Source organism: Manis pentadactyla, chromosome 8, assembly GCF_030020395.1.
Source record: "Manis pentadactyla isolate mManPen7 chromosome 8, mManPen7.hap1, whole genome shotgun sequence".
NCBI lineage: Eukaryota > Metazoa > Chordata > Mammalia > Pholidota > Manidae > Manis > Manis pentadactyla.
The window spans coordinates 63,572,852-63,599,914 of NC_080026.1; the positions used below are offsets into that span (position 1 = coordinate 63,572,852).

Below are 27,063 nucleotides of genomic sequence, written 5' to 3' on the forward strand. Positions count from 1 at the left end.
ATTTCTTTCACATAAGGAATGCTGTATTAACTGTAAAAAGACCAGAAACTTCTTTGAAGAATATCGTGTGTATATTGTATGCACAGCATTGTTATTCAAATTCAGCACATTATCTCCTGTCACTGTACCAAGAGGCATAAAACTTGATATAAATTGAAAGTTTGTTTATCAGCTTTTCCATTTTCAGTTCCTATGGAAGATCCACTGAGGGAGATGGCTGAGTACATGGATTCCAGTCGAGGTGAAGTCTGGGAGAAGACCTCCTGCAACAAACAAGTTACATTTTTGGTATACCGAGAAGGAGATCAATTGAATTTCTTTCATGTAGTAGATAGGGGAGATGGCACTTTAACACCATCATCTGAAACTTTAAGGTAAATAGGTTTTCATTTGCATGTCTCACGTAGAAAAAGAGAACATCATATGATACCTTTATATTTACCTTGTGTCATCAAAATAGTCTTATTATATCCCAAGACTGACTAAATTTCATGCATTGTCCCCTACCCTCTCTGCCCCAGGTATGTAATTCTGCAATTGTCCTTCAATATGGTTGATATTTACTATTTTAAAACTGAAAGTTATTTACGGAGTAGGGTTTTTTATACAAAAGATTTATTTCTGTCACTTGATGAAACGCTAGGGTGCCTGCTAGATTACGGAGTCTTGTTTTAACAGTGTTTAATCGTGTAGACTTGAAGTAGAAAGGGTTGAACCTAAAGTTGCTACCTTTTTCAAAATTTAACTGTGCTGCTTAAAGGTGGATGTCTCTACTTCCGTAGTCTTGTTTTCCTACTCTATAAATTGGGAAGGAGTTACTACTCATAAAATCAGAAGGAAACAACCTAAAGGTACCTAGCTGGGCAATAGGGAATTGGACAAGGTAACCAAGGGGTTCATGCATTCTGTCTTCCTCTGATTCTTTATCACCTTTCACTTTAAGTCACTAAACATTTACTGAACTTTTGTAGCCAGTCTCTACACTAGGCACTGGGTTACAAAGGTGATTGTCCCTCCCTTCATGGAGCATGTAATTTGCTACAAATAATTTCCATGATACAATGTTGGCAGTTGTTATAAAAAGTTGTCAGCATCTCTGGAAAACCGGATGAGAGGGCCTTCATTTTGCCTGAAAGATAGACAGTTAAAAGTCAAGTTCTGAGTAGAAGTGACCTTAAAAGAGGAGTAGGTGTTTGCCAAGCGGGCACAGAAGAAAAAGGTATTACAGGTATAAATTAAATCCCACAATATAAAAACCTAGTAGCCAAACCTTTCATAGAAAAAATAACCTGTAATCTGGGGAACAGTTTTTGTGGGTCAGTAGTCTAGGCAGTTTATCTGGGTGCTCTGCTCAGAGTCCCACAGAGCTGTAGTCAAGCTGTTGGCAAAGGTGAGCTGTTATCTGGAGGCTTGACTGTGGAAGAGAACGTACTTTCAAGCTCATTCACACTGCTGGCATAATTCATTTCCTGGCTGTTATGTTACTGCGTTTTTGCTGCTTTTGTCTAGAGGGTGCCCTCAGCTCCCTTTTGAGTAACTCAGAATCAACTGATTTGGGGCCTAAATTATATCTGAATATCCCATTGCTCTTGCCATGTTCTGTTGGCCAGAAGCAAGTCCTAAGTCATGCCCACACTGAGGGATAGGAGAGTCTCCAGAGTGTGAGCACCAGGGATCACAAATCACAAAGATTTCGTCAGGATTCTGCACAACCCAGAGTGTTATGTGGAAGAAAGATTTGACTGATTCTTCGTGGCCACAGAGAGCAGACTGTGACAAATTGGTGCTAACTGTTGACTCTAACATGTCAGGGTCTGGTTAGCACTACAAACAACCATGGCGTAAACATAATGGGCGAGAAATAGAGAAGAGGAAGCACTGAGGGTTACAGCCTTAATCCTGTGTCTCTTAAGTGGACTGTGTGCTAACTTACTGTTTCAGTTTTCTTCCTTAGAACATCCTGTTTTGGCTTTCCTTACCTAAGGAGAAAATCTAAGCTCCTCAGCTTAGCATGTAATACCCTTTACAAACTGTCATCATCATCATTTTTTAGATACCTTATTATACCATGTTTTTGCACATCTTTGTCCGTTTGCTTGAAATGTCATTTCCTCCTTTTACTCCAGTTTTCTCCAGTCAGCCTCAATTTGTATTTAAGACATATCCCAAATGTTGCTGTGGATTTCTTTTAAAATTGTTACTATTCTTCTCAAAATAATTTTTTTATTTTTCTCTTCCTTTCTATTCACCTACCTGAACTGGACAAGGGATAGAGTGGATGAGAAAGGGAGTAGAAAACTTTTTCTGGTCATACCTTGAAAGACATTTATCTTGCCTATTCTAGGAGAAGCTTTCTACTCTACAACAGAGGGCAGCAAACTGTCTCTGTAAAGGGCCAGATAGTAACTATTTTAGGTTTTTCAAGTCAAGAGATAAAATCAAGGATACTATGTAGGTACTTACATAGCAAAAGAGAAAAATTTCCACAAATTTTTTACTAACAAAATTCAAAATATAGGACTAGAGTACTTTGTGTGTGTGTGTGTTCGAGTCAGGTCTTCTAATGAGAAGAATGGAGTTCTTTTTTGTGGGAATTACATTCTACTTAATTGAGGTTGAAAGTTAGTGTTGCCTATCCAGTTTGCAGAATCAATTGCAAAAGTTCACTTGCTGATATTGATCTGTAATGAGATTTTTTTTTCTAGCATAAACATCTTTAATGCAACAGCAGGTAACACTGTTCTATTTTAAAATGTCCTTCCTGTATGTACTCCACTGTGGGGGAATTTATATATATATATATATATATATATATAATTAAGGTATTATTGATACACACTCTTATGAATGTTTCACATGAAAAACAATGTGGTTACTACATACACCCATATTATCAAGTCCCTGCCATACCCCATTGCAGTTACTATCCATCAGTGTAGTAAGATGCCACAGATTCACTTTTTACCTTCTCTTGCTACACTGTTTTCCCGGTAACCCCCTTCTCCATCCCTCCACACCCACCCTCCCCTACCTCTCCCCTTTGGTAACGACTAGTCCCTTCTTGCAGTATCTGAGTCTGCTGCTATTTTATTCCTTCAGGTTTGCTTCACTGTTATACTCCACAAATGAGGGAAATCATTTGGCACTTGTCTTTCTCCACCTGGCTTATTTCACTGAGCATAATATCCTCCATCTCCATCCATGTTGTTGCAAATGGTAGGATTTGTTTTCTTCATATGGCTGAATAATACTCCATTGTGTATATGTATAATCTCTTCTTTAACCATTCATCTACTTATGTCTTTTTGAGTCTGAGAAGTTGTATTCTTTGGGTAAATTCCAAGGAGTGGGATTCCCGAGTCAAATGATATTTCTATTTTTAGTTTTTTGAGGAACCTCCGTATTGCTTTCCACAGTGGTTGAACTAGCTTACATTCCCACCAGCAGTGTAGGAGGTTTCCCCTTTCTCCACATCCTTGCCAACATTTGTTGTTCTTAGTCTTTTCTATCCTGGCCATCTTTACTGGTATGAGGTGATATCTCATTGCGGTTTTAATTTGCATTTCCCTGATGATTAGTGATGTGGAGCATCTTTTTATGTCTCTGTTGGCCATCTGAATTTCTTCTTTGGAGAATTGTCTCCTCATATCCTCTGCCCATTTTTTAATTGGGTTATTTGCTTTTTGGGTGTTGAGGCATGTAAGTTCTTTATATATTTTGGATGTTAACAACTTGTTGGAAATGTCATTGACAAATATATTCTCCCATACTGTAGGATGCCTTTTTGTTCTGTTGGTGATGTCCTTTGCCATGCAGAAACTTTTTAGTTTCATGTATTCCCATGTGTTCATTTTTGCTTTTGTTTCACTTGCTCGAGGAGATGTGTTCAGGAAGAAATTGCTCATCCTTATATTCAGGAGAGTTTTGCCTATGTTACCTTCTAAGAGTTTTATGGTTTCATGACTTACATTCAGGTCTTTGATCAATTTCAAGTTTACTTTTATGTGGGAGGTTAGACAATAAACCATTATCATTCTCTTGCATATAGCTGTCCAATATTGCCAACACCAGTTTTTGAAGAGGCCATCATTTTCCCATTGTATGTCCATGGCTCCTTTATCGTATATTAATTGACCATATATGGATGGGTTTATATCAGGGCTCTCTAGTCTGTTCAATTGGTCTATGGATCTGTTCTTGTGCCAGTACCAAATTGTCTTGATAACTGTGGCTTTGTAATAGAGCTTGAAGTTGGGAAGCAAGATCCCCCCTGCTTTATTCTTCCTTCTCAGAATTGCTTTGGCTATTCGGGGTCTTTTGTGGTTCCATATGAATTTTAGAACAATTTACTCTAGTTCATTGAAGAATGCTGTTGGTATTTTAATAGGAATTGCATTTAATTTTTTATTGCTTTAATCTTTAATTTGCTTTGATTGACAGTATTAATTCTTCCTGTAAATGAGCATGGGATGTGTTTCCATTTGTTGGTATCTTCTTTAATTTCTCTCATAAGTGTCTTGTAGTTTTCAGAGTATAGGTTTTTCAGTTCCTTGATTAGGTTTATTTCAAGGTATTTTATTCTTTTTGATGCAACTGTGAATGGAATTGTTTTACTGATTTCTCTCTCTGCTAGTTCATCATTAGTGTACAGGAATGCAGCAGATTTCTGTGTATTAATTTTGTATCCTGCAACATTGCTGAATTTAGATATTAGATCTAGGTGTTTTGGAGTGGATTTTTTAGGGATTTTTAGGTACAATATCATGTCATCTGCAAACAGGAACAGTTTAACTTCTTCCCTACCAATCTGGATGCCTTTTATTTCTTTGTGTTGTCTGATTGCCGTGGCTAGGACCTCCAGTACTATGTTGAATAGAAGTGGGGAGAGTGGGCATCCCTGTCTTACTTCTGATCTTAAAGGAAAAGCTTTCAGCTTCTTGCTGTTAAGTATAATGTCAGCTGTGGTTTTGTCATATGGCCTTTATTATGTTGAGGTACTTGCCCTCTATACCCATTTTGTTGAGAGTTTTTGTCATGAATGGATGTTGAATTTTGTCAAATGCTTTTTCAGCATATATGGAGATGATCATGTGGTTCTGTTCTTTTTGTTGATGTGGTGGATGATGCTGATGGATTTTCGAATGCTGTACCATCCTTGCAACATTGAGATGAATCCCACTCAATCATGGTGTATGATCAGCTGGATGTATTTTTTAATTCGGTTTGCTAATATTTTGTTGAATATTTTTGCATTTATGTTCATCAGGGATATTAGTCTGTAATTTTCTTTTTTGGTGGGGTCTTTGCCTGATTTTGGTATTAGAGTGATGCTGGCCTCATAAAATGAGTTTGGAAGTATTCCCCCTTCTTCCGCTCTTTGGAAAACTTTAAGGAGGATGGGTATTACATCTTCACTAAATGTTCGATAAAATTCAGTGGTGAAGCCATCTGGTCCACAGATTTTGTTCTTAGGTAGTTTTTTTATTACAAATTCAATTTTGTTGCTGGTAATTGGTGTGTTCAGATTTTCTGTTTCCTCCTGGGTCAGCCTTGAAGAGTTGTATTTTTCTAGATTGGAAGTTTGTATTTTTCTAGAAAGTTGTCCATTTCCTCTAGGTTATCGAGTTTGTTGGTATATAGTTTTTCATAGTATTCTCTAAGAATTCTTCATATTTCTGTGGTGTCCGTAGTGATTTTTCCTTTCTCATTTCTGATTCTGTTTATGTGTATGGACTCTCTTTTTTTCTTCATAAGTCTCGCTAGGGGTTTATCTATTTTGTTTTTTTCTTGAGGAACCAGCTCTTGCATTCATTGATTCTTTCTGTTGTTTTATTCTTCTCAATTTGATTTACTTATGATCTAATCTTTATCATGTCCCTCCTTCTTCTGACTTTGGGCCTCATTTGTTATTCTTTTTCTTGTTTTGTTAATTGTGAGTTTACACTGCTTATGTAGGATTGTTCTTCTTTCCTGAGGTAGGCCTGTATAGCAATATACTTTCCTATTAGCACAGTCTTCGCTGTGTCCCACAGATTTTGCATTGTTGAATTATTGTTGTCATTTGTCTCCATATATTGCTTGATCTCTGTTTTTATTTGGTCACTGATCCATTGGTTATTTAGGAGCATGTCGTGAAGTCTCCAAGTGTTTGTGTAATTTTTCTTCTTCTTTGCATAATTTATTTCTAGTTTCATACCTTTGTGGTCTGAGAAATGGTTGGTACAATTTCACTCTTTTAAATTTACTGAGGCTCTTTTTCTGGCCTAGTATGTGATCTATTCTTAAAAATGTTCCATGTGTACTTGAGTGGAATGTGTATTCTGCTGCTTTTGGGTGTAGAGTTCTATACATGTCTGTTAGGTCCATCTGTTCTATTGTGTTGTTCAGTGCCTCTGTCTCCTTACTTATTTTCTGTCTGGTTGATCTGTCCTTCAGAGTGAGTGGAGTGTTGAAGTCTCCTAGAATGAATGCATTGCATTATATATCCCCTTTTAGGTCCCATATGTCAGTGCTCCTGTGTTGGGTGCATAGACATTTATAATGCTGATATCTTATTGTTGGATTGACCCCTTAATCATTATGTAATGTCCTTCTTTGTCTCTTGTGACTTCCTTTGTTTTAAAGGCAATTGTGTCTGCTGCAAGTACTGCAACACCTGCTCTTTTCTCCCTCTTAGTTGCATGAAATATCTTTTTCCATCCCTTCACTTTTAGTCTGTATATGTCTTTGGGTTTAAAGTGAGTCTCTTGTAGGCAGCATATAGATATGTCTTGTTTTTTTATCCATTCAGTGACTCTATGTCTTTTGATTGGTGCATTCAGTCCATTTACATTTAGGGTGATTATCGATAGGCATGTACTTATTGCCATTGCAGGCTTTAGATTCGTGGTTACCAAAAGTTCAAGGTTAACTTCCTTACTATCTAAGAGTCTAACTTAACTCCCTTAATATGCTATTACAAACACAATCTAAAGGTTCTTTTCTTCTCTTCCTTTTTCTTCCTCCTCTGTTCTTTATATATTAGGTATCATATTCTGTACTCTTTATCTATCCCTTGATTGACTTTGGGGATAGTTTATTTAATTTCACATTTGCATAGAAATTAACTGTTCTACTTTCTTTAGTGTGGTTTTATTACCTCTGGTGACAGCTATTATACCTTAGGAACACTTCCATCTATAGCAGTCCCTCCAAAATAGACTGTAGAGATGGTTTGTGGGAGGTAAATTCCCTCAGCTTTTCCTTATCTGGAAATTGTTTAATCTCTCCTTCAAATTTAAATGATAATCTTGCCAGATAGAGTATTCTTGGTTCAAGGCTCTTCTACTTCATTGTATTAAGTATTTCATGCCACTGCCTTCTGGCCTGTAAGGTATCTGCTGAGAAGTCTGATGTTAGCCTGATGGACTTCCGTTTGTATGTGATCTTATTTCTCTCTGTGGCTGCTTTTTCTTTTCATTATAAATGACTAATATTTTATTGTGGAAAAAACATGTAAATGAAATCTACCTTCTTAAATTTTTTTTGTATCATTAATCTACAATTACATTAAGAACATTATGTTTACTAGGTTGCCCCCTTCACCAAGTCCCCCTCCACATACACCTTTACAGTCACTGTCCATCAACATAGTAAGATGCTATAAAATCACTACTTGTCTTCTCTGTGTTGCACAGCCCTCCCTCTGCCCCTCCACACACTATACATGCTAATCGTAATGCCCCTTTCTATTTCCCCGCCCTTATCCCTCCCTTCCACACATCCTCCCCAGTCTCTTTCCCTTTGGTAACTGTTAGTCCATTCTAGGGTTCTGTGATTCTGCTGCTGTGAGTTCCTTCAGTTTTCCTTTCTTTTTATACTCCACATATGAGTAAAATCATTTGGTACTTGTCTTTCTCTGCCTGGCTTATTTCACTGAGCATAATACACTCTAGCTCCATCCATGTTGTTGTAAATGGTAGGATCTATTTTTTTCTTATGGCTTGAGTAATATTCCATTGTGTATATGTACCACATCTTCTTTATCCATTCATCTACTGATGGGCATTTAGGTTGCTTCCATATCTTGGCTATTGTAAATAGTGCTGCAATAAACATAGTGGTGCATCTGTCTTTTTCAAACTGGAGTGCTGTATTCTTGGGGTAAATTCCTAGAAGTGGAATTCCTGGGTCAAATGGTATTTCTATTTTGAGCTTTTTGAGGAACCTCCATACTACTTTCCACAATGGTTGAACTAATTTACATTCCCACCAGCAGTGTAGGAGGGTTCCCCTTTCTCCACAACCTCGCCAACATTTGTTGTTGTTTGTCTCTTCGATGATGGTGATCCTTCCTGGTGTGAGGTGATATCTCATTGTGGTTTTAATTTGCATTACTCTGATGACAAGCGATGTGGAGCATCTTTTCATGTGTCTGTTGGCCATCTGAATTTCTTCTTAGGAGTACTGTCTATTCAGCTCCTCTGCCCATTTTTTAATTGGATTATTTGCTTTTTGTTTGTTGAGCTCTGTGAGCTCTTTATATATTTTGGATGTCAACCCTTTATCAGATCTGTCATTTATGAATATATTCTCCCATACTGTAGGATAAGTTTTTGTTCTATTGATGGTGTCCTTTGCTGTACAGAAGCTTTTTAGCTTGATATAGTCCCAATTGTTCATTTTTGCTTTTATTTCCCTGGCCTGGGGAGATATGTTCATGAAGAACTCACTCATATTTATGTCAATCAGATTTTTGCCTATGTTTTTCTCTAAGAGTTACATTTAGGTCTTTGATCCATTTCAAATTATTTTTGTATATGGGGTTAGACAGTGATCCAGTTTCATTCTCTTACGTGTAGCTGTCCAGTTTTGCCAGCACTGTCTGTTGAAGAGACTGTCATTTCCCCATTGTATGTCCATGGCTCCTGTATCGTATATTAATTGGCCATATGTGTTTGGGTTAATGTTTGGAGTCTCTATTCTGTTCCACTGGTCTGTACCTCTGTTCTTGTGCCAATACAAAATTGTCTTGATTACTGTGGCTTTGTAGTAGAGCTTTAAGTTGGGGAGCGAGATCCCCCCCACTTTATTCTTCCTTCTCAAGATTGCTTTGGCTGTTCGGGGTCTTTGGTGGTTCCATATGAATTTTTGAACTATTTGTTCCAGTTCATTGAAGAATGCTGTTGGTAATTTGATAGGGATTGCATCGAATCTGTATATTGCCTTGGGCAGGATGGCCATTTTTATGATATTAATTCTTCCTAGCCACGAGCATGGGGTGTTTCCATCTGTTAGTGTCCCCTTTAATTTCTCTTGAGAGTGACTTGTAGTTTTCAGAGTATAAGTCTTTCACTTCTTTGGTTAGGTTTATTCCTAGGTATTTTATTCTTTTTGATGCAATTGTGAATGGAGTTGTTTTCCTGATTTCTCTTTCTATTGGTTCATTGTTAGTGTATAGGAAAGCCACAGATTTCTGTGTGTTAATTTGGTATACTGCAACTTTGCTATATTTTGATATCAGTTCTAGTAGTTTTGCAGTGGAGTCTTTAGGGTTTTTTATGTACAATATCATGTCATCTGCAAATAGTGACAGTTTAACTTCTTCTTTACCAATCTGGATTCCTTGTATTTCTTTGTTTTGTCTAATTGCCGTGGCTAGGACCTCCAGTACTATGTTGAATAACAGTGGGGAGAGTGGGCATACCTGTCTTTTTCCTGATCTCAGAGGAAAAGCTTTCAGCCTCTCGCTGTTCAGTATGATGTTACCTGTGGGTTTATCATATATGGCCTTTATTATGTTGAGGTACTTGCCCTCTATACCCATTTTGTTGAGACTTTTTATCATGAATGGATGTTGAGTTTTGCCGAATGCTTTTTCAGCATCTATGGAGATGATCATATGGTTTTTGTCCTTTTTTTGTTGATGTGGTGGATGATGTTGATGGATTTTCGAATGTTGTACCTTCCTTTGATTCCTGGGATGAATCTCACTTGGTCATGGTGTATGATCCTCTTGATGTATTTTTGAATTCAGTTTGCTAATATTTTGTTGAGTATTTTTGCATCTAGTTCATCCAGGGGTATTGGTCTATTGTTTTCTTTTTTGGTGGGGTCTTTCCCTGGTTTTGTTATTAGGGTGATGTTGGCTTCATAGAATGAGTTTGGGAGTATTCCCTCCTCTTCTATTTTTTGGAAAACTTTAAGGAGAATGGGTATTATGTCTTCTCTGTATGTCTGATAAAATTCCGAGGTAAATCCACCTGGCCCGGGTTTTTTTCTTGGGTAGTTTTTTGATTACCGCTTCAATTTCGTTGCCGGTAATTAGTCTGTTTATATTTCTGGGTCAGTCTTGGGAGGTTGTATTTTTCTAGGAAGTTGTCCATATCTCCTAGGTTTTCCAGCTTCTTAGCATATAGGTTTTCATAGTATTCTCTAATGATTCTTTGTGTTTCTGTGCAGTCTGTTGTGATTTTTCCTTTCTCGATTCTGATTCTGTTGATGTGTGTTGATTATCTTTTTCTCTTAATAAGTCTGACTAGAGGCTTATCTACTTTGTTTATTTTCTCAAAGAACCAGCTCTTGGTTTCATTGATTTTTTTCTATTGTTTTTTTCTTCTCAATTTTATTTATTTCTTCTCTGATCTTTATTATGTCCATCTGTCTGCTGAACTTAGGCCTCATTTGTTCTTCTTTTTCCTATTTCGATGATTATGACGTTAAACTATTCGTTTGGAATTGTTCTTCCTTCTTTATATATGCCTGGATTGCTATATACTTTCCTCTTAAGACTGCTTTTGCTGCATCCCACAGAAGTAGGGGCTTTGTGTTGTTGTTGTCGTTTGTTTCCATATATTGCTGGATCTCCATTTTAATTTGGTCCTTGATCCATTGATTATTTAGGAGCATGTTGTTAAGCCTCCATGTGTTTGTGAGCCTTTTTGCTTTCTTTGTACAATTTATTTCTAGTTTTATACCTTTGTGGTCTGAAAAGTTGGTTGGTAGGATTTCAGTCCTTTGGAATTTACTGAGGCTCTTTTTGTGGTCTCGTATGTGGTCTATTCTGAAGAATGTTCCATGTGCACTTGAGAAGAATGTATATCCCGCTGCTTTTGGATGTAGAGTTCTGTAGATGTCTGGTAGGTCCATCTGTTCTAGTGTGTTGTTCAGTGCCTCTGTGTCCTTACTTATTTTCTGTCTGGTGCATCTGTCCTTTGGAGTGAGTGATGTGTTAAAGTCTCCCAAAATGAATGCATTACATTCTATTTCCTCCTTTAATTTTGTTAGTATTTGTTTCACATATTTTGGTGCTCCTGTATTGGATACATATATGTTTATAATGGTTATATCCTCTTGTTGGACTGAGCTCTTTATCATTATGTAATGTCCTTCTTTATCTCTTGTTACTTTCTTTGTTTTGAAGTCTATTTAGTCTGATACTAGTATTGCAGCTCCTGCTTTTTTCTCCCTGTTGTTTGCATGAAATATCTTTTTCCATCCCTTGACTTTTAATCTGTACATGTCTTTGGCTTTTAGGTGAGTCTCTTTTAAGCAGCATATAGATGGGTCTTGATTTTTTATCCATTCTATTACTCTGTGTCTTTTGATTGGTGCATTCAGTCCATTTACATTTAGGGTGATTATTGAAAGATACATACTTATTGCCATTGAAGGCTTTAGATTCGTGGTTACCAAAGGTTCAAGGTCAGCTTCTTTACTTCCTTACTGTCTGACTTAGCTCGCTTATTGAGCTGTTATAAACACAGTCTGATGATTATTTCTTTCCCTTCTTTTTCCTCCTCCTCCATTCTTCATATGTTGGGTCTTTTGTTCTGTGCTCTTTTTAGGAGTGCTCCCATCTAGAGCAGTCCCACTAAGATACCCTGTAGAGGTGGTTTGTGGGAGGCAAATTTCCTCAACTTCCTCAACTTTGTCTGGGAATTGTTTAATCCCTCCTTCATATTTAAGTGATAATTGTGCTGGATACAGTATCGTTGGTTCCAGGCCCTTCTCTTTCATTGCATTAAATATATCATGCCATTCTCTTCTGGCCTGTAAGGTGTCTGTTGTGAAGTCTGATGATAGCCTGATGGGTTTTCCTTTGAAGGTGACCTTTTTTCTCTCTCTGGATGCCTTTAAGACTCTGTCCTTGTCCTTGATCTTTGCCATTTTAATTATTATGTGTCTTGTTGTTGTCCTCTTTGGGTTCCTTCTGTTGGGAGTTCTGTGTGCTTCTGTGGTCTGAGCAACTATTTCCTCTCCCAGTTTGTGGAAGTTTTCAGCAATTATTTCTTCAAAGACACTTTCTATCCCTTTTCCTCTCTTTTCTTCTTCTGATACCCCTATAATGCAGATATTTTTCCTTTTGGATTGGTCACACAGTTCTCTTAATATTGTTTCATTCCTGGAGATCCTTTTATCTCTGTCTGCATCAGCTTCTATGCATTCCTGTTTTTCTGGATTCTATTCCATCAGTGGCCTCTTGCATCTTATCCATTCTGCTTATAAATCCTTCCAGAGATTGTTTCATTTCTGTAATCTCCCTCCGGGCTTCATCCCTTAGCTCTTGTATATTTGTCTGCAGCTCTGTCAGCATGTTCATGCTTTTTATTTTGAATTCTTTTTCAGGGAGACTGGTTAGATCCGTCTCTGCTGATCTTCTCTCAAGTGTTGTCTAAACTATTTTGGACTGGGCTAAATTTTTTGCCTTTTCATGGTGATTGCGGTGGCTGTAGGCAGGTTGCAGGTGTGTCAGCTGGGAAAAGAATGTCATTTCCTGCTTGCTGGATGCCTTGCCCTTCTCCACTGCCTATGTCAGTTACCCGCACTCCTGGAGCAGCCACCAGGTTAATCCCCTAAGCTGCTGTTGGCTGGGTCTCCGTCAGAGCAGTGCCAAGCCCTGCAGGGAGTGGCATCATGCCAGGTGAGCTCGTCCTCAATAGTAGCACCCCTGCCAGGCAGCTGTGTGCCAGCAGCAGCCTTTGCGTCTGGCCTGGGTGGCTGGGCGTCGTGCTGGGATTCTGGTCAGCTGCTGGGTGCGCGGCTGCTCCTTCTGGCACTGCTGCAGGTGCGTGCGGGCCTCTCCCGCACGGACCTCTCCCGGTCTCCTCTGGCATCACTGCCGCCAGCACACATAGGCCTCTCCCGGGCTGTTCATTCGCCACCATGGCGGGCTTGCATGAGCTGCTCCCGGTCCCCTCTGGCACCGCCAGTACATGTGGGCCATTCCCAGTCCCGTGCGGCGCCACTACCCCCAGCGCGCGCTGCCACTCTCCCACTACTGGGCCGGTGTGTCGGGGTCTGTGCCAGTTGGGGGAATGACTGGCAGGCTGCTTAGTGCTGTGAGGGGCTTCAGAGCTGCACTTTCACCCAGGGGTTTTAGGGTCCCTAAAGTTCCCCGGGATTCCCAGCAGCTGGCTAAGTGTGCCGGGATGACTTCATCCAGCTGTGGGGTCCCTGTCTCTTTAAGACTTACAAAAAGCACTTGCTTTTCTTTTGTCTCAGGGGCACCGGTTGCGGGGACCTCCCCACAGGTTTTGCTTTTCCGTTTCTCTAATATTCAGCACCCCATGCACCTTGTGTCTGCGTTCCAGGTCCGGATTTCTAGAGCTGCTTGTTTAGCAGTCCTGGGCTTTCACTCCCTCCCCGTTCTGACTCCTTTCTTCCTGCCAGGTCTGGGGTGGGGGAGCATTCGGGTCCCACCTGGCCACGGCTTGTATCTTACCCCCTTTGTGTGATGTTGAGTTCTTGCAGATGTACATGTATCCTGACTGTTGTACTGCATCCACTGGTGTCTCTTTTAGAAATAGTTGTATTTATTGTATTTTCATAAATATATATGTTTTTGGGAGGAGATTTCCACTGAACTGCTCACACCACCCTCTTTCCACGATCCTCTCTCTGTGGCTGCTTTTAATAGTCTGTCCTTATCCTTGATCTTTGCCATTTTAATTGCTATATGTCTTGGTGTTGTCTTCCATGGGTCCCTTGAGTTGGGAGATCTGTATACCTCCATGGCCTGAGAGACTATCTCCTTCCCCAGGTTGGGGAAGTTTTCAACAATTACCTCCTCAAAGACACTTTCTATCCCTTTTTATCTCTCTTCTTCTTCTAGTACCCCTATAATGTGAATATTGTTCAGTTTCAAATGACCGCACAGTTCTCTTAATATTCTTTCATTCTTAGAGATCCTTTTTTCTCTGTGTGCCCCAGCTTGTTTGTATTCTTCTTCTCTAATTTCTATTTCATTTATCGTCTCCTGCACGGTATCTAATCTGCTTTTATTACCCTCAATTGTGCTCTTTAACGATTGGATCTCTGACCAGAATTCATTCCGGAGTTCTTGAATATATTCTGTTCCTCCTTGAGCATGTTAATGATTTTTATTTTGAACTCCCTTTCCGGAAAATTCATGAATTGAATTTCATTTGAATCTTTCTCAGGTGTTGTATGCATAATTTTACTTTGAACCAAGTTTCTTTGGCATTTCATATTTGTATATTGCACCCTCTAGTGCCCAGAAACTCTTCTCTCTGGAGCTGCTCAGCCCCTGAAGCAATGTCGGGGTTTTGCAGGGGTGCAGTATTGGTGCCTGGGGGGAGGAAAGAGCTGTTTCCTGCTTCCTGGCTGCTATGCCTGCTCCACTGCCAGAACCAGTGGGCCGAGCACACAGATATAAGCCTCTATGCTTTGCATTTGTAGTTACTGTAGATGTGGCTACCCTCTGGCTGGCCTAATGCTGGGGTAAGGTTTGCCGATTTGTGAGCCATTGGGGCTGGCCAGGAGAAAGGCGCAGTAGGCTGTATATCATGGAGGGGGTCTTTCAAAGTGGGTAGCTAGCCAGGGAGCTGGAGCACCTGAAGATCGAGAAAGTTCCCAACCTGCTGGGCAGAGTGCACCTGGACAATTTTGTCTACCTTTCTCCTGAGCAGTAAGCTCTGTGCAATCCTTGCCCCTCTAGCAGCCCTCTTGCTCTTGGGAAGTCTCTCAGACTGCCCACCTTTCTTTTTTCCCAGAGCAGCCAGATATGGATCCCTGCTTTCCACAAGTGGCTGGAATCTCAGTGTCTCCAGGTATTCTGTCTGTCTTAGCTTTCCAACCCCCTAATCACAAGAGTGCCATGAAAGCACCATGAAATGTACATTTGTGCTCCCAGAGCACATCTCTGGTGTTAGGTATCCAGCAGTCTCAGGCCTCCACTTCCTCCCTGCTCGATTTCTCTTCCTCCCACTGGTGAGCTGGGTTGGGGGAAGGGCTTTTGTCCCGCCAGGCCACGGCTTTTGTATGTTACCCTGTTCCTTGAGGTTTATTCTTTTCTCCAGGTGTATTTAGTTTGGCACAGATGTTTTTCCTGTTGCTCTTTCAGGATTAGTCGTATTAACTATATTTTCATATTATATGTGGTTTTAGGAGAATGCCCCTGTCTCACCTCTCACGCCGCCATCTTTAATCCTCAGGACTGGTCTTTAAGCAAGTTTCTTTTCTGTGGGCACATTTCTTCAACTGCTGTGATCAAACATGGTTTCATTAACTTACTATTGGTAAACAGAGTTTAAGCTTGGCTAGTACATAAGTCACCCAGAAACTTATTTTGGCTGCTGTCTCATTTGCATTGTTCATTTTTATTTAGAAATTCTATTCTGATGACATACTCCATTTCAAATTTTCTGATTTTTTTCAACTTGCTTTTCTGCAAGTTTGGAATGCTGTGATGAGTCCTTAGTCTGGTTATGTCCAAATGCATTGTTTTTCTTTAGTACAGTTATAGTAACAGTGCATAATACACAGAATGATTTGCCATTTAATTGATAACTTTCTTCTGTGCCTTGAAACTGCAGTACTTGAAGTCCACTATTCATTCTTTTTTTAACATGTTGGATATATACTGGCAGTAAAAACAACCCCTGTCATGGTACAATGATACATGTGTCACTCAAACTGCTATTGAATATTGATTGTGTCACATTTGTAGTGCAAGCTGCAATGCAAAGCTATGAAGGGCTACATATCTTCTGGGGCTACACTGCTGGTTTAGTACAAAAGCAGCCATATGCAACATGTGATCACATGAGTGTGGCTGTGTTCCAGTAAAACTTTATTTCTGGGCACAACTTTGAATGTCATATAATTTTCATGGTATAAAATATTATTTTGATTTTTATCAACTATTTGAAAATTTAAAGAACATTCTTAGCTTGTAGGCCACACCAATGTAAATGGTGGACTAAATTTAGTCTGTCACCATAGTTTACCAAGTTCTGCTCTAAGAAGAAACAGAGAGAATTGGGTGCTTATTTGAATCATTCTGATACAAGATCTAGTATCTGTCATTTTTTGGTCTCAAATCTTTTTAGTTAATTGTGCCACCTACTGCTTTTTTAAGTGGAAAGAAATAAAAGGAGGCATTGCAAGACTTAATTAAATGATAACTTGTCTATGAATGTTACACAAGGATTGACTTTGGAATAAACAATTATTCCTGTTGAAATAAATATTACATTTGTCCATCTCATTTTTAAATTGTATTATTAGATTAAAAGATTTAGAAAAGGCTAAAAACAGCATTAAAAAAAGTATTTAGAAATCCAAGAAAATATTTGGAATATTTAAATAGTGTAAAAGATATTTTTGATTAAGTTTATAAATTACTGTATTATCCTAGTTTAGTCACATTTTCCATTTAGAAAAAAAGTTGTGATGGGCTTCTAATTGACCCTCATGAATCTGTGCTTTGGGAAAGAAAACACAGTAATGTGTTTATTTGAAAAAAATAGGTGAATTTCAAAGTGTTTTTAATTCTCTAAACTACATCCAATGAAATATTTATTAAGCTTACACTTTTGAAAATACATGCACATATTGTTCTCCACAGGAAAATAGTAAAGGACCAGTTTGTTCTGACAGAAAGTTGAGTCAGGAACCTCTTTCAGTATTCAGTATGGGTACTTGAAGTTAAAACACTACAGGATGTAACAGAGAAGTACTTAAAGTATTGCAAGGTAAAGTTAAAATAAGAATAGAGTATACTCGAGTCATTCCTTCCAACTCCAATGATGAACTGGTAAAAATCTTCATTTATCCTTCCTTTTCAGGTATAGTTAACTTCCAGACAAGAGCCTTCACATACTGTTAAGTTCTGTCACTTACATGGGTACACAAGCATGACATGGTAACATCTTGCTTGGTGCCTATGGAAGCAGCAGGAAGTTGTATAAAGAATCGACTTTGGTATGAGACATCAGGGGATTTCAATCTTAGGGCCTCTATTTACTAGCTTTCTGGTCCAAACGAAATCACTTCTCTTGACAGCAGTTTCTTCATTTATAAAAAGGGACACAGTATCACCTTATATAGTTTTTGTGAGGATTGGAAATAATATATGGCAAGTACCTGGCAGACGGCATTCAGTAAATAGAGCAACGTTAATTCAGCGTTACGCCTGTTGTGTCAATTTTTATACCGTAGTCAGCATCTAAAATAGTAGAAGTGGTGGTCATGAGTCAAGCACTAGAGACTAAATTGGTTTTGGAGCCTATTCCAAGCATTCTCTCTTGTGATACCCATGCCCTCTATGCATATAATTAACCCACGATTTCAGAATGTCATCAGTTTTACCATTAAAGTTTAAGAATGGGGCTCTCCACTCTCTACTTTGCCTTCATGTGGTGGTACTATGTACTTCAGAAGCATTATGGAATATGCCCCTTATTAAGGCTATCCTAAACTGTTTTCATTTCTTACAACCATATAGAACAAGAAATCTTAACCCTCATATGTCCTTGGCTTCCTTCCCCAGATACAAACTTTAGTCTTCCTTTAAATCAGTCAGGCAGAATGACTTCCACACATTCTTATTTTTCTCTATTTAAAAGTTTAGTCATTCTTCAAATATGCCAAGCTTGTGTTTTTGGCAAACCCTTACCATTCTAATTTTCCCATTATTGAAAATCCTGAGTGAAATTTAAGTAATGTTTCTGTTCAATTCAACAAACATTTATTGGATACGTGCCAGGCACTGTATCAGCTGCTAAGACTAGAAAGATGAATAAAACCTAATTTCTGCTTCCCACTTACTTACATATGGGAGGTAAGAGGGGAGGGTAGACATCGAAGAATACATGTGAGGGTAGTGTGGTAAGTGCCATTATATTATGCAGTAAAAGGGAAGGGTCCCAAATAATAATTTGTTGAGGTGTGAATAAATGTCATGGTGATTGGTTAGTAATTGAAATTTTTTACATATTTAATAATTTGTGTCATGACTAGAGTGTCTTTTTTCATTTTACAATCTATGCTCTTCTAGGTGGTTACTCCAAACACACTAAGAAAAATCTTAAGTTACTCTTTTTTGTTGCTGTTGTTTTTAAGAACAGAAAATATTCTGATGAAGTCTGTGAATGACTTCCTTTTTTTACGGAGAATCCTTTCAGGAGGAATAAAAATCTGGACTTCTATGTGAATTTCTTTTTCTTCCTGGTTAATGGAAATCTGATCAACCTATGGTCTAGGTTGCCTTGGCTGGCAAAATGAAATCTGAACATTCTTGTGGAAATGGATTTTGCTGCTGTGGGAATAATATAAGCAGATGCCAAAAGATCTATACTTATGGTATACTGGCTTCAGAAAAAGCTTGGCTGTCCTAGATTTACAGTAATGCTAGATTGTGATATTCCTCCCCATTTATTTTTTCCTCCTACGAAATATATTTTTTGAAATATAATTGCCTTGAGTTTACACTGACGTGGCGGATTTATTGTTTTATCAGCAGCAGTATCTGTGGTTTCTAGTGCACATAGAGTATTTTAAACCGTTGGGCCAGATACCAGGCACATTTCAATGGTAGTCATAATTTCTTTGCAGCGGCGGCTCTGTGTATGGTTCACATACTGCGGAGGATAAGGAACTTGAGCATTCTCCCTCTGGGCAACAGATCATCGAGAATTCAATAACTATGAATAAGATGAAGCTCCTGAAGGCCAAGATGGAGAACAACAATCCCAGCAAAAAGGTGACGCTCTTTGCACTTGGCCAGGCCATTCTCTTGTTTATCCCTGCAGGGCTCACTTTGAGGTCTGATGATGGTCCTGACCAAAAAAATTATATATATATATATATACATACATACATACATAAAATATTACTCATTTCAAGTTTTTGCCTTCAGTTATTTGTTGACATATTGAAAGCGATGAATGGGTTTTTAGGCCAACAGCACATGTAATGTAATTTATGCTGCACTTAAAATAATTCATGATTTTTAATAATTTTGTAGTTCTAGAGCCAAGAAGGACAATAAAAGGAACCTCATCTTAATCTTACAGTAATTACTTTTTTAGATACTTTGTTAATATTTGCATATTATGGGTATCTCCTCTTTCTGGGTGTGGATATGGAGTATGCCTATGTTTAGCTTTACTAGGTACTGTTAGTTTTCCAAAATGATTCCAAAGTAATTGAACTAGTTTACATTCTGTTCTGTAGTGAATGAGAACTGCAGTTTTCACACATCCTTACTAGTATTTGGTATGGTCCTTTTTCATTTTTGTCATTCTTCTTGATGTATAGCAGCATCACATTATGGCTTAATTTGCATTTCTCTGACTAATGAAGTTGAGCAACTTTCACATGTTCATTGGGTGTTTTGATATCCCTTTTTTGTAAAATGTCTATTCAAATCTTTTGCCCATTCTTCTGTAGGGTTGTGTGATTTTGTTGTTCTTTTCTTTTGTTTTGTTTTGTTGGTATCATTAATATACCATTACATGAGAAACATTATGTTTATTATACTACCCCCTTCAGCAAGTACGCTGCACAAACCCCATTACAGTCACTGTCCATCAGCAGAGTAAGATGCTGTAGAAGCACTACTTGTCTTCTCTGTGTTGCACAGCCCTCCCCGTGCATCCCCCCACATTATACATGCTAATATTAATGCCCGCTTTCATTCCCCCCCACTTGTCCCTCCCTTCTCACCCATCCTCCGCAGTCCCTTTCCCTTTAGTAACTGTTAGTCCATTCTTGGGTTCTGTGACTCTGCTGCTGTTTTGTTCCTTCAGTTTTTTCTTTGTTCTTATACTCTACATATGAGTGAAATCATTTGGTACTTGTCTTTCTCTGCCTGGCTTATTTCACTGAGAATAATACCCTCTAGCTCCATCCATGTTGTTTCAAATGGTATGATTTGTTTTCTTCTTATGGCTGAATAATATTCCGTTGTGTATATGTACTACATCTTTATCCATCCATCTACTGATGGACACTTAGAGTGCTTCCATTACTTGGCGATTCTAAATAGTGCAGCAATAAACATAGGGGTACATCTGCCTTTTTCAAATTAGGTGGCGGCATTCTTAGGGTAGATTCCTAGAAGTGGGATTCCTGGGTCAAATGGTATTTCTATTTTGAGCTTTTTGAGGAACCTCCATACTGCTTTCCACAATGGGTGAACTAATTTACATTCCCACCAGCAGTGCAGGAGGGATCCCCTTTCTCCACACCCTCACCAACATTTGTTCTTGTTTGTCTTTTGGATAGTGGTGATCCTTACTGGTGTGAGGTGTTATCTCATTGTGGCATTTCTCTGATGACTAGTGACATGGAGCATCCTTTCACGTGTCTGTTGGTCATCTGAATTTCTTCTTTGGAGAAGTGTCTGTTCAGCTCCTCTGCCCATTTTTTAATTGTATTATTTGCTTTTAGTATGTTGAGGTGCATGAGCTCTTTATATATTTTTGGATGTCAACCCTTTATCGGATCTGTCATTTATGAATATATTCTCCCATAATGTAGGATGCCTTTTTGTTCTAGTGATGATATCCTTTGCTGTACAGAAGCTTTTCACTTTGATATAGTCCCACTTGTTCATTCTTGCTTTTGTTTCCCTTGCCAAGGGAGATATGTTCATGAAGAAGTGGCTATGTTTATGTCCAAGAGATTTTTACCTATGTTTTTTCCTAAGAGTTTTAGGGTTTCATGACTTACATTCCAGTCTTTGATCCATTTCGAGTATACTTTTGAGTATGGGGTTAGAAAATAATCCAGTTTCATTCTCTTACAAGTAGCTGTCCAGTTTTGCCAACACCAGCTGTTGAAGATGCTGTCATTTCCCCATTGTATATCTATGGCTCCTTTATTGTGTATTAATTGACCATATATGTTTGGGTTAATGTCTGGAGTTCCTATTCTGTTCTACTCGTCTGTGGGTCTGTTCTTGTGTCAGTACTAAATTGTCTTGATTACTTTAGCTTTGTAGTAGAGCTTGAAATTGGGGAGCGAGAACCCCACTTTATTCTTCCTTCTCAGGATTGCTTTGGCTATTCGGGGTCTTTGGTGGTTCCATATGAATTTTAGAACTATTTGTTCCAATTTGTTAAAGAATGCTGCTGGTAATTTGATACAGATTGCATTGAATCTGTAGATTGCTTTGGGCAGGATGGCCATTTTGGCAATATTAATTCTTCCTAGCAAAGAGCATGGAATGAGTTTCCATTTGCTACTGTCCTCTTTAATTTCTCTCAAGAGTGTCTTGTAGTTTTCAGGGTATAGGTTTTTCACTTCCTTGGTTAGGTTTATTCCTAGGTATTTTATTCTTTTGGATGCAATTATGAATGGAATTGTTTTCCTGATTTCTCATTCTATTAGTTCATTGTTAGTGTATAGGAAAGCCTGAGATTTCTGTGTATTAATTTTGTATCCTGCAACTTTGTAGTATTCCGATATTAGTTCTAGTAATTTTAGAGTAGAGTCTTTAGGATTTTTTATGTACAACATCATGTCATCTGCAAATAGTGACAGTTTGAGTACTTCTTTACCAATCTGGATTCCTTGTATTTCTTGGTTTTGTCTAATTGCTGTGGCTAGGACCTCCAGTACTATGCTGAATAACAGTGGGGAGAGTGGGCATCCCTGTCTTGTTCCCTATCTCCGGGGAAAAGCTTTCAGCTTCTCGCTGTTGGCATGATGTTGGCTGTGGGTTTTTCATATATGGCCTTAATTATGTTGAGGTACTTGCCCTCTAAACCCATTTTGTTGAGAGTTTTTATCATGAATGGATGTTGAATTTTGTCAAATGCTTTCTCAGTGTCTATGGAGATGATCATGTGGTTTTTGTCCTTCTTTTTCTCTGTGTGGTGAATGATGTTGATGGATTTTCGAATGTTGTACCATATTTGTATCCCTGAGATGAATCCCACTTGGTCATGGTGTATGATCCTCTTGATGTATTTTTGAATTCAGTTTGCTAATATTTTGTTGAGTATTTTTGCATCTATGTTTATCAGGGATATTGGTCTGTAATTTTCTTTTTTGGTGGGGTCTTTGCCTGGTTTTGTTATTAGGGTGATGCTGGCTTCATACAGTGAGTTTGGAAGTATTCCCTCCTCTTCTATTTTTTGGAAAACTTTAAGGAGAATGGGTATTATGTCCTCTCTGTATGTCTGATAAAATTCCATGGTATATCCATCTGGCCCAGGGGTTTTGCTCTTGGGTATTTTTTAAATTACTGCATCAATTTTGTTGCTGGTAATTGGTTTGTTTAGATTTTCTGTTTCTTCCTTGTTCAGTCTTGGAAGGTTGTATTTTTCTAGGAAGTTGTCCATTTCTTCAAGGTTTTCCAGCTTGTTAGCATATAGGTTTTTGTAGTATTCTCTAATAATTCTTTGTATTTCTGTGTGGTCTGTTGTGATTTTTCCTTTCTCAATTCTGATTCTGTTTGTGTGTATTGATTCTCTTTTTCTCTTAATAAGTCTGGCTAGAGGCTTATCTATTTTGTTTATTTTCTCAAAGAACCAGCTCTTGGTTTCATTGATTTCTCCTTCTGCAGACTTTAGGCCTCATTTGTTCATCTTTTTCCAATTTTGATAATCATGACTTTACACTATTCATTTGGGGTTGTCCTTCCTTCTTTACATATGCCTGGATTGTAATATACTTTCCTCTTAAAACTGCTTTCGCTGTGTCCCACAAAAGTTGGGGCTTAGTGTTGTTGTTGTCATTTGTTTCCATACATTGCTTGATCTCTATTTTAATTTGGTCATTGATCCATTGATTATTTAGAAGCATGTTGTTAAGCCTCCATGTGTTTTTGAGTCTTTTTGCTTTCTTTGTACAATTTATTTATAGTTTTATACCTTTGCTGTCTGAGTAGCTAGTTGGTAGAATTTCAGTCTTTTTGAATTTACTGAGGCTCTTTTTGTATCCTCGTATGTGTTCTATTCTGGAGAATGTTCCACGGGCACTTGAGAAGAATGTGCATCCTGCTGCTTTTGAGTGTAGAGTTCTATAGTTGTCTATTAGGTCCATCTGTTCTAGTGTGTTGTTCAGTGCCTCTGTGTCCTTACTTATTTTCTGTTTGGTGGATGTGCCCTCTGAAGTGAGTGGTGTGTTGAATTCTCCTAAAATGAATGCATTGCATTCTGTTTTCTCCTTTAATTCTGTTAGTATTTGTTTCACATATGTCAGTTCTCCTTTGTTGGGTGCATATATATTTATAATGGTTATATCCTCTTGTTGGAATGACTCCTTTATCATTATGTAATATCCTTCTTTATTTCTTGTTACTTTCTTTGTTTTGAAGTCTATTTTGTCTGATACTAGTACTGCAACACCTCCTTTTTTATCCCTATTGTTTGCATGAAATTTCTTTTTCCATCCCTTCTCTTTTAGTCTGTGCATGTCTTTGAGTTTTAGGTGAGTCTCTTGTAAGCAGCATGTAGATTGGTCTTGCTTTTTTATCCATTCTATTACTCTGTGTCTTTTGATTGATGCATTCAGTCCATTTATATTTAGGGTGATTATTGAAAGATATGTACTTCTTGCCATTGCAGGCTTTAGATTCGTGGTTACCAAAGATTCAAGATTAGCTTCTTTAGTATCTTACTGTCTAACTCTACTCACTTATTGAGCTATTATAAACACAGTCTGATGATTCTTTATTTCTCACCCTTCTTATTCCTCCTCCTCCATTTTTTATATGTTAGGTGTTTTATTCTGTACTCTTTTGTGTTTCCTTTGACTGCTTTTGTGAGTAGTTGATTTTATTTTTTGCTTTTTGTTAGTATTTGGTTGGTCTGCTTTCTTTGCTGTGATTTTATTTTCTCTGCTGACATCTATTTAGCCTTAGGTGAGCTTCCATCTAGAGCAATACCTTTAAAAAAACCTGTGGAGGTGGTTTGTGGGAGGCAAATTCCCTCAACTTTTGCGTATCTTGGAATTGTTTAATCCCTCCATATTTAAATGATAATCATGCTGGATACAGTGCTCTTGGTTCAAGGCCCTTCTCTTTCATTGCATTAAATAGATCATGCCATTCTCTTCTGGCCTGTAAGGTTTCTTTTGAGAAGTCTGATGATAGCCTGATGGGTTTTCCTTTGTAGGTGACCTTTTTTCTCTATCTGACTGCCTTTAATACTCTGTCCTTGTCCTTGATCTTTGCCATTTTAATTATTATGTGTCTTGGTGCTCCTTGGGTCCCTGCTCTTGGGAGTTCTGTGTGCTTCCATGGTCTGAGCAACTATTTCCTCCCCCAATTTGGGGAAGTTTTCAGCAAATATTTCTTCAAAGACGCTTTGTATCCCTTTTTCTCTCTTTTTCTTCTTCTTCTTCTGGAACCCCTATAATGCAAATATTGTTCCATTTGGATTGGTCACACAGTTCTCTTCATATTGTTTCATTCCTGGAGATCCTTTTATCTCTCTCTGTGTCAGCTTCTCTGCATTCCTGTTCTCTAATTTCTATTCCATTAACAGCCTCTTGCACCATGTCCATTCTGCTTTTAAGTTCTTCCAGAGATTGCTTTATTTCTGTGTTCTCCCTCCCTACTTTATCCATTAGCTCTTGCATTTTTCTCTGCAGCTCCATCAGCATGGTTATGACCTTTATTTTGAATTCTTTTTCAAGAAGATTGGTTAAATCGATCTCCCCTGGTTCCCTCTCTGGGGATGTCTGGGTTATTCTTGTCTGTATCAAATTCTACTGCCTTTTCATGGTGATAGAGGTAGTCGTAGGCAGTTGGCGCATATGTCAGCTTGGAGAACAAAGTCCCTTCCTGTTTGCCAGTTGCCTTCCCTTCCTGTGAGAATGGCAATCTCTAGCGGCTTGTGCTGGACAGCTGTGTGCTGATGGGGCCTCTCCATCTGGGCTGGGTGGCTGCGGAGGAGGCTCCACACAGCTCCTGTGGGCTTGGATGGTCTCAGGCTACTGCTCCGCTATGTGGGGCTGTGCCAGAGGGGGAACATGTGGAAGGCTGTTTATCACCGTTAGGGGCCTCAGAGCTGCACTGCCACCCAGATGGTTAGGGTGCCTGGTGTTTCCCGGGATTCTCAGCTGCTGGGCTGTGTGTGCCGGGACACTTTCATCCAGCTGTGTAGCTCCTGTCCCTTTAAGAATTTTGGAAAGCACTTGCTTTTCTTTTGTCCCAGGGACACCGACTGTGGGTACCCGCTTGCAGGTTTTACTATTCCATTTCCCTAGTATCCAGCACACCACACACTGTGTGTCTGCACTCACAGTGCAGATGACTAGGGCTGGCTATTTAGCAGTCCTGGGCTCCCTCTCCCTCCCTGCTCCAACTCCTTTCCTCCCACCAGGGAGCTGGGGTGGGGGTTGTGCTTGTGGCCCACCAGGCCACGGCTTGTATCTTAACCGCATTTGTGAGGCACTAGGTTCTTGCAAGTGTACATGTAGCCTGGCTGTTGTACTGTATCTTCTCGTCTCTCTTTCAGGAATAGATGTATTTGTTGTATTTTCAAATATATATATGGTTTTGAAAGGGGATTTCTGCTGCCCAACTCACGCCGCCATCTTGGCTCCTCGCATGATGTGAACCTTTAAAAAATAACAAGTATATTCATGTCGGAGTGTTGTAAATCAGTTTTCTTTTGGTTCATTGTTTTGGAGGCCAATTTTCATCAGCTGAAACGAGACTCTCATTTTCTGATGTATTTTTATAGTAGCTTTGTATGAATTTGGCCTACCTTTTTCTGTTTACTTCCTGATTTTGGGTGGGGTGGGAGTTTTAATTTGCTTTAATGAATATTAACAATTGTGCATAGACAAACGTGAAGATTCTGTGTGGCAAAGTAAGTATCTTATTTGAAAAGCACCCTCTTGTTTCAGTACAGTGAAATGCAGTTTTTTTAAATCAATGGTGCTGTCTTATTGGAAGGTGGAGTTTTGTTTCCTAATTTTCTGATTTTGTTTTTTGTCTGTAGGCTCTTTACTTTCACTTTCTTGCTGCCTTCTTTATCTTCACTGTCAAGTTCTCAACCAATGGGTGCCTTTTCTTTCTGACTGATGCCTTCTTCCCCCAGAAGTGGTATCTTCTTGAAACTATCTCCTTAAGTCCTGAACAGTTTCAAATCAATTATTTCTGATTTTCTAGTAGCCTATGTTACAATATCCTAGATCTTAAACCTGTTTTCATGTTTTTCATAATCAAGTGGGATTTTCTTTCATGCAGGTTTATCTTAGTTCCATCAGCCCTAGATTATCTACACCACTCTTTTTCTTTTTTTTCTATTTTGTTATCATTGATCCACAATTACAACAGCAACATTATGGTTACTAGACTACACCCATTATCAAGTCCCCACCAAATACCCCATCACAGTCACTGTCCATCAGCGTAGTAAGATGCTATAGAATCACTACTTGTCTTCTCTGTGTTGTACAGCCTTCCTCTTGCACCCCCCACACACATTATGTCTGCTTAACATAATGGCCCTTTTTCCCCCTTATCCCTCCATTACCACCCATCATACCCAGTCACTTTCCGTTTGGTAACTTTTAGTCCATTCTTGGGTTCTGTGAGTCTGCTACTGTATTGTTCCTTCAGTTTTTTCTTTGTTGTTATACTCCACAGATAAGTGAAATCATTTGATACTTGTCTTTTTCCACCTGGCTTATTTCACTGAGCATAATACCCTCTATCTCCATCCATGTTGTTGCAAATGGTAGGATTTATTTTCTTCTTTTGGCTGAATAATATTCCATTGTGTATATGTACCACCTCTTCTTTATCCATTCATCTACTGATGGACACTTAAGTTGCTTCCATGTCTTGGCTATTGTAAGTAGTGCTGTGATAGA

At 38.7% G+C, this 27,063-nt stretch overlaps 1 protein-coding gene across 3 annotated transcripts in view; it reads left to right on the forward strand.

Annotated features, from left to right (window-relative positions):
* Window positions 1–27,063, forward strand: part of LOC130684562 (AN1-type zinc finger protein 4-like) — an 87,316-nt gene that overhangs the window by 45,284 nt on the left and 14,969 nt on the right. For all 3 annotated transcript variants that reach the window (XM_057505819.1, XM_057505818.1, XM_057505820.1), the window contains exons 5-6: window positions 188–374; window positions 18,838–18,985. In XM_057505819.1, the coding sequence (XP_057361802.1) occupies window positions 188–374; window positions 18,838–18,985 (335 nt within the window). The remainder of the gene's footprint in view (window positions 1–187; window positions 375–18,837; window positions 18,986–27,063) is intronic.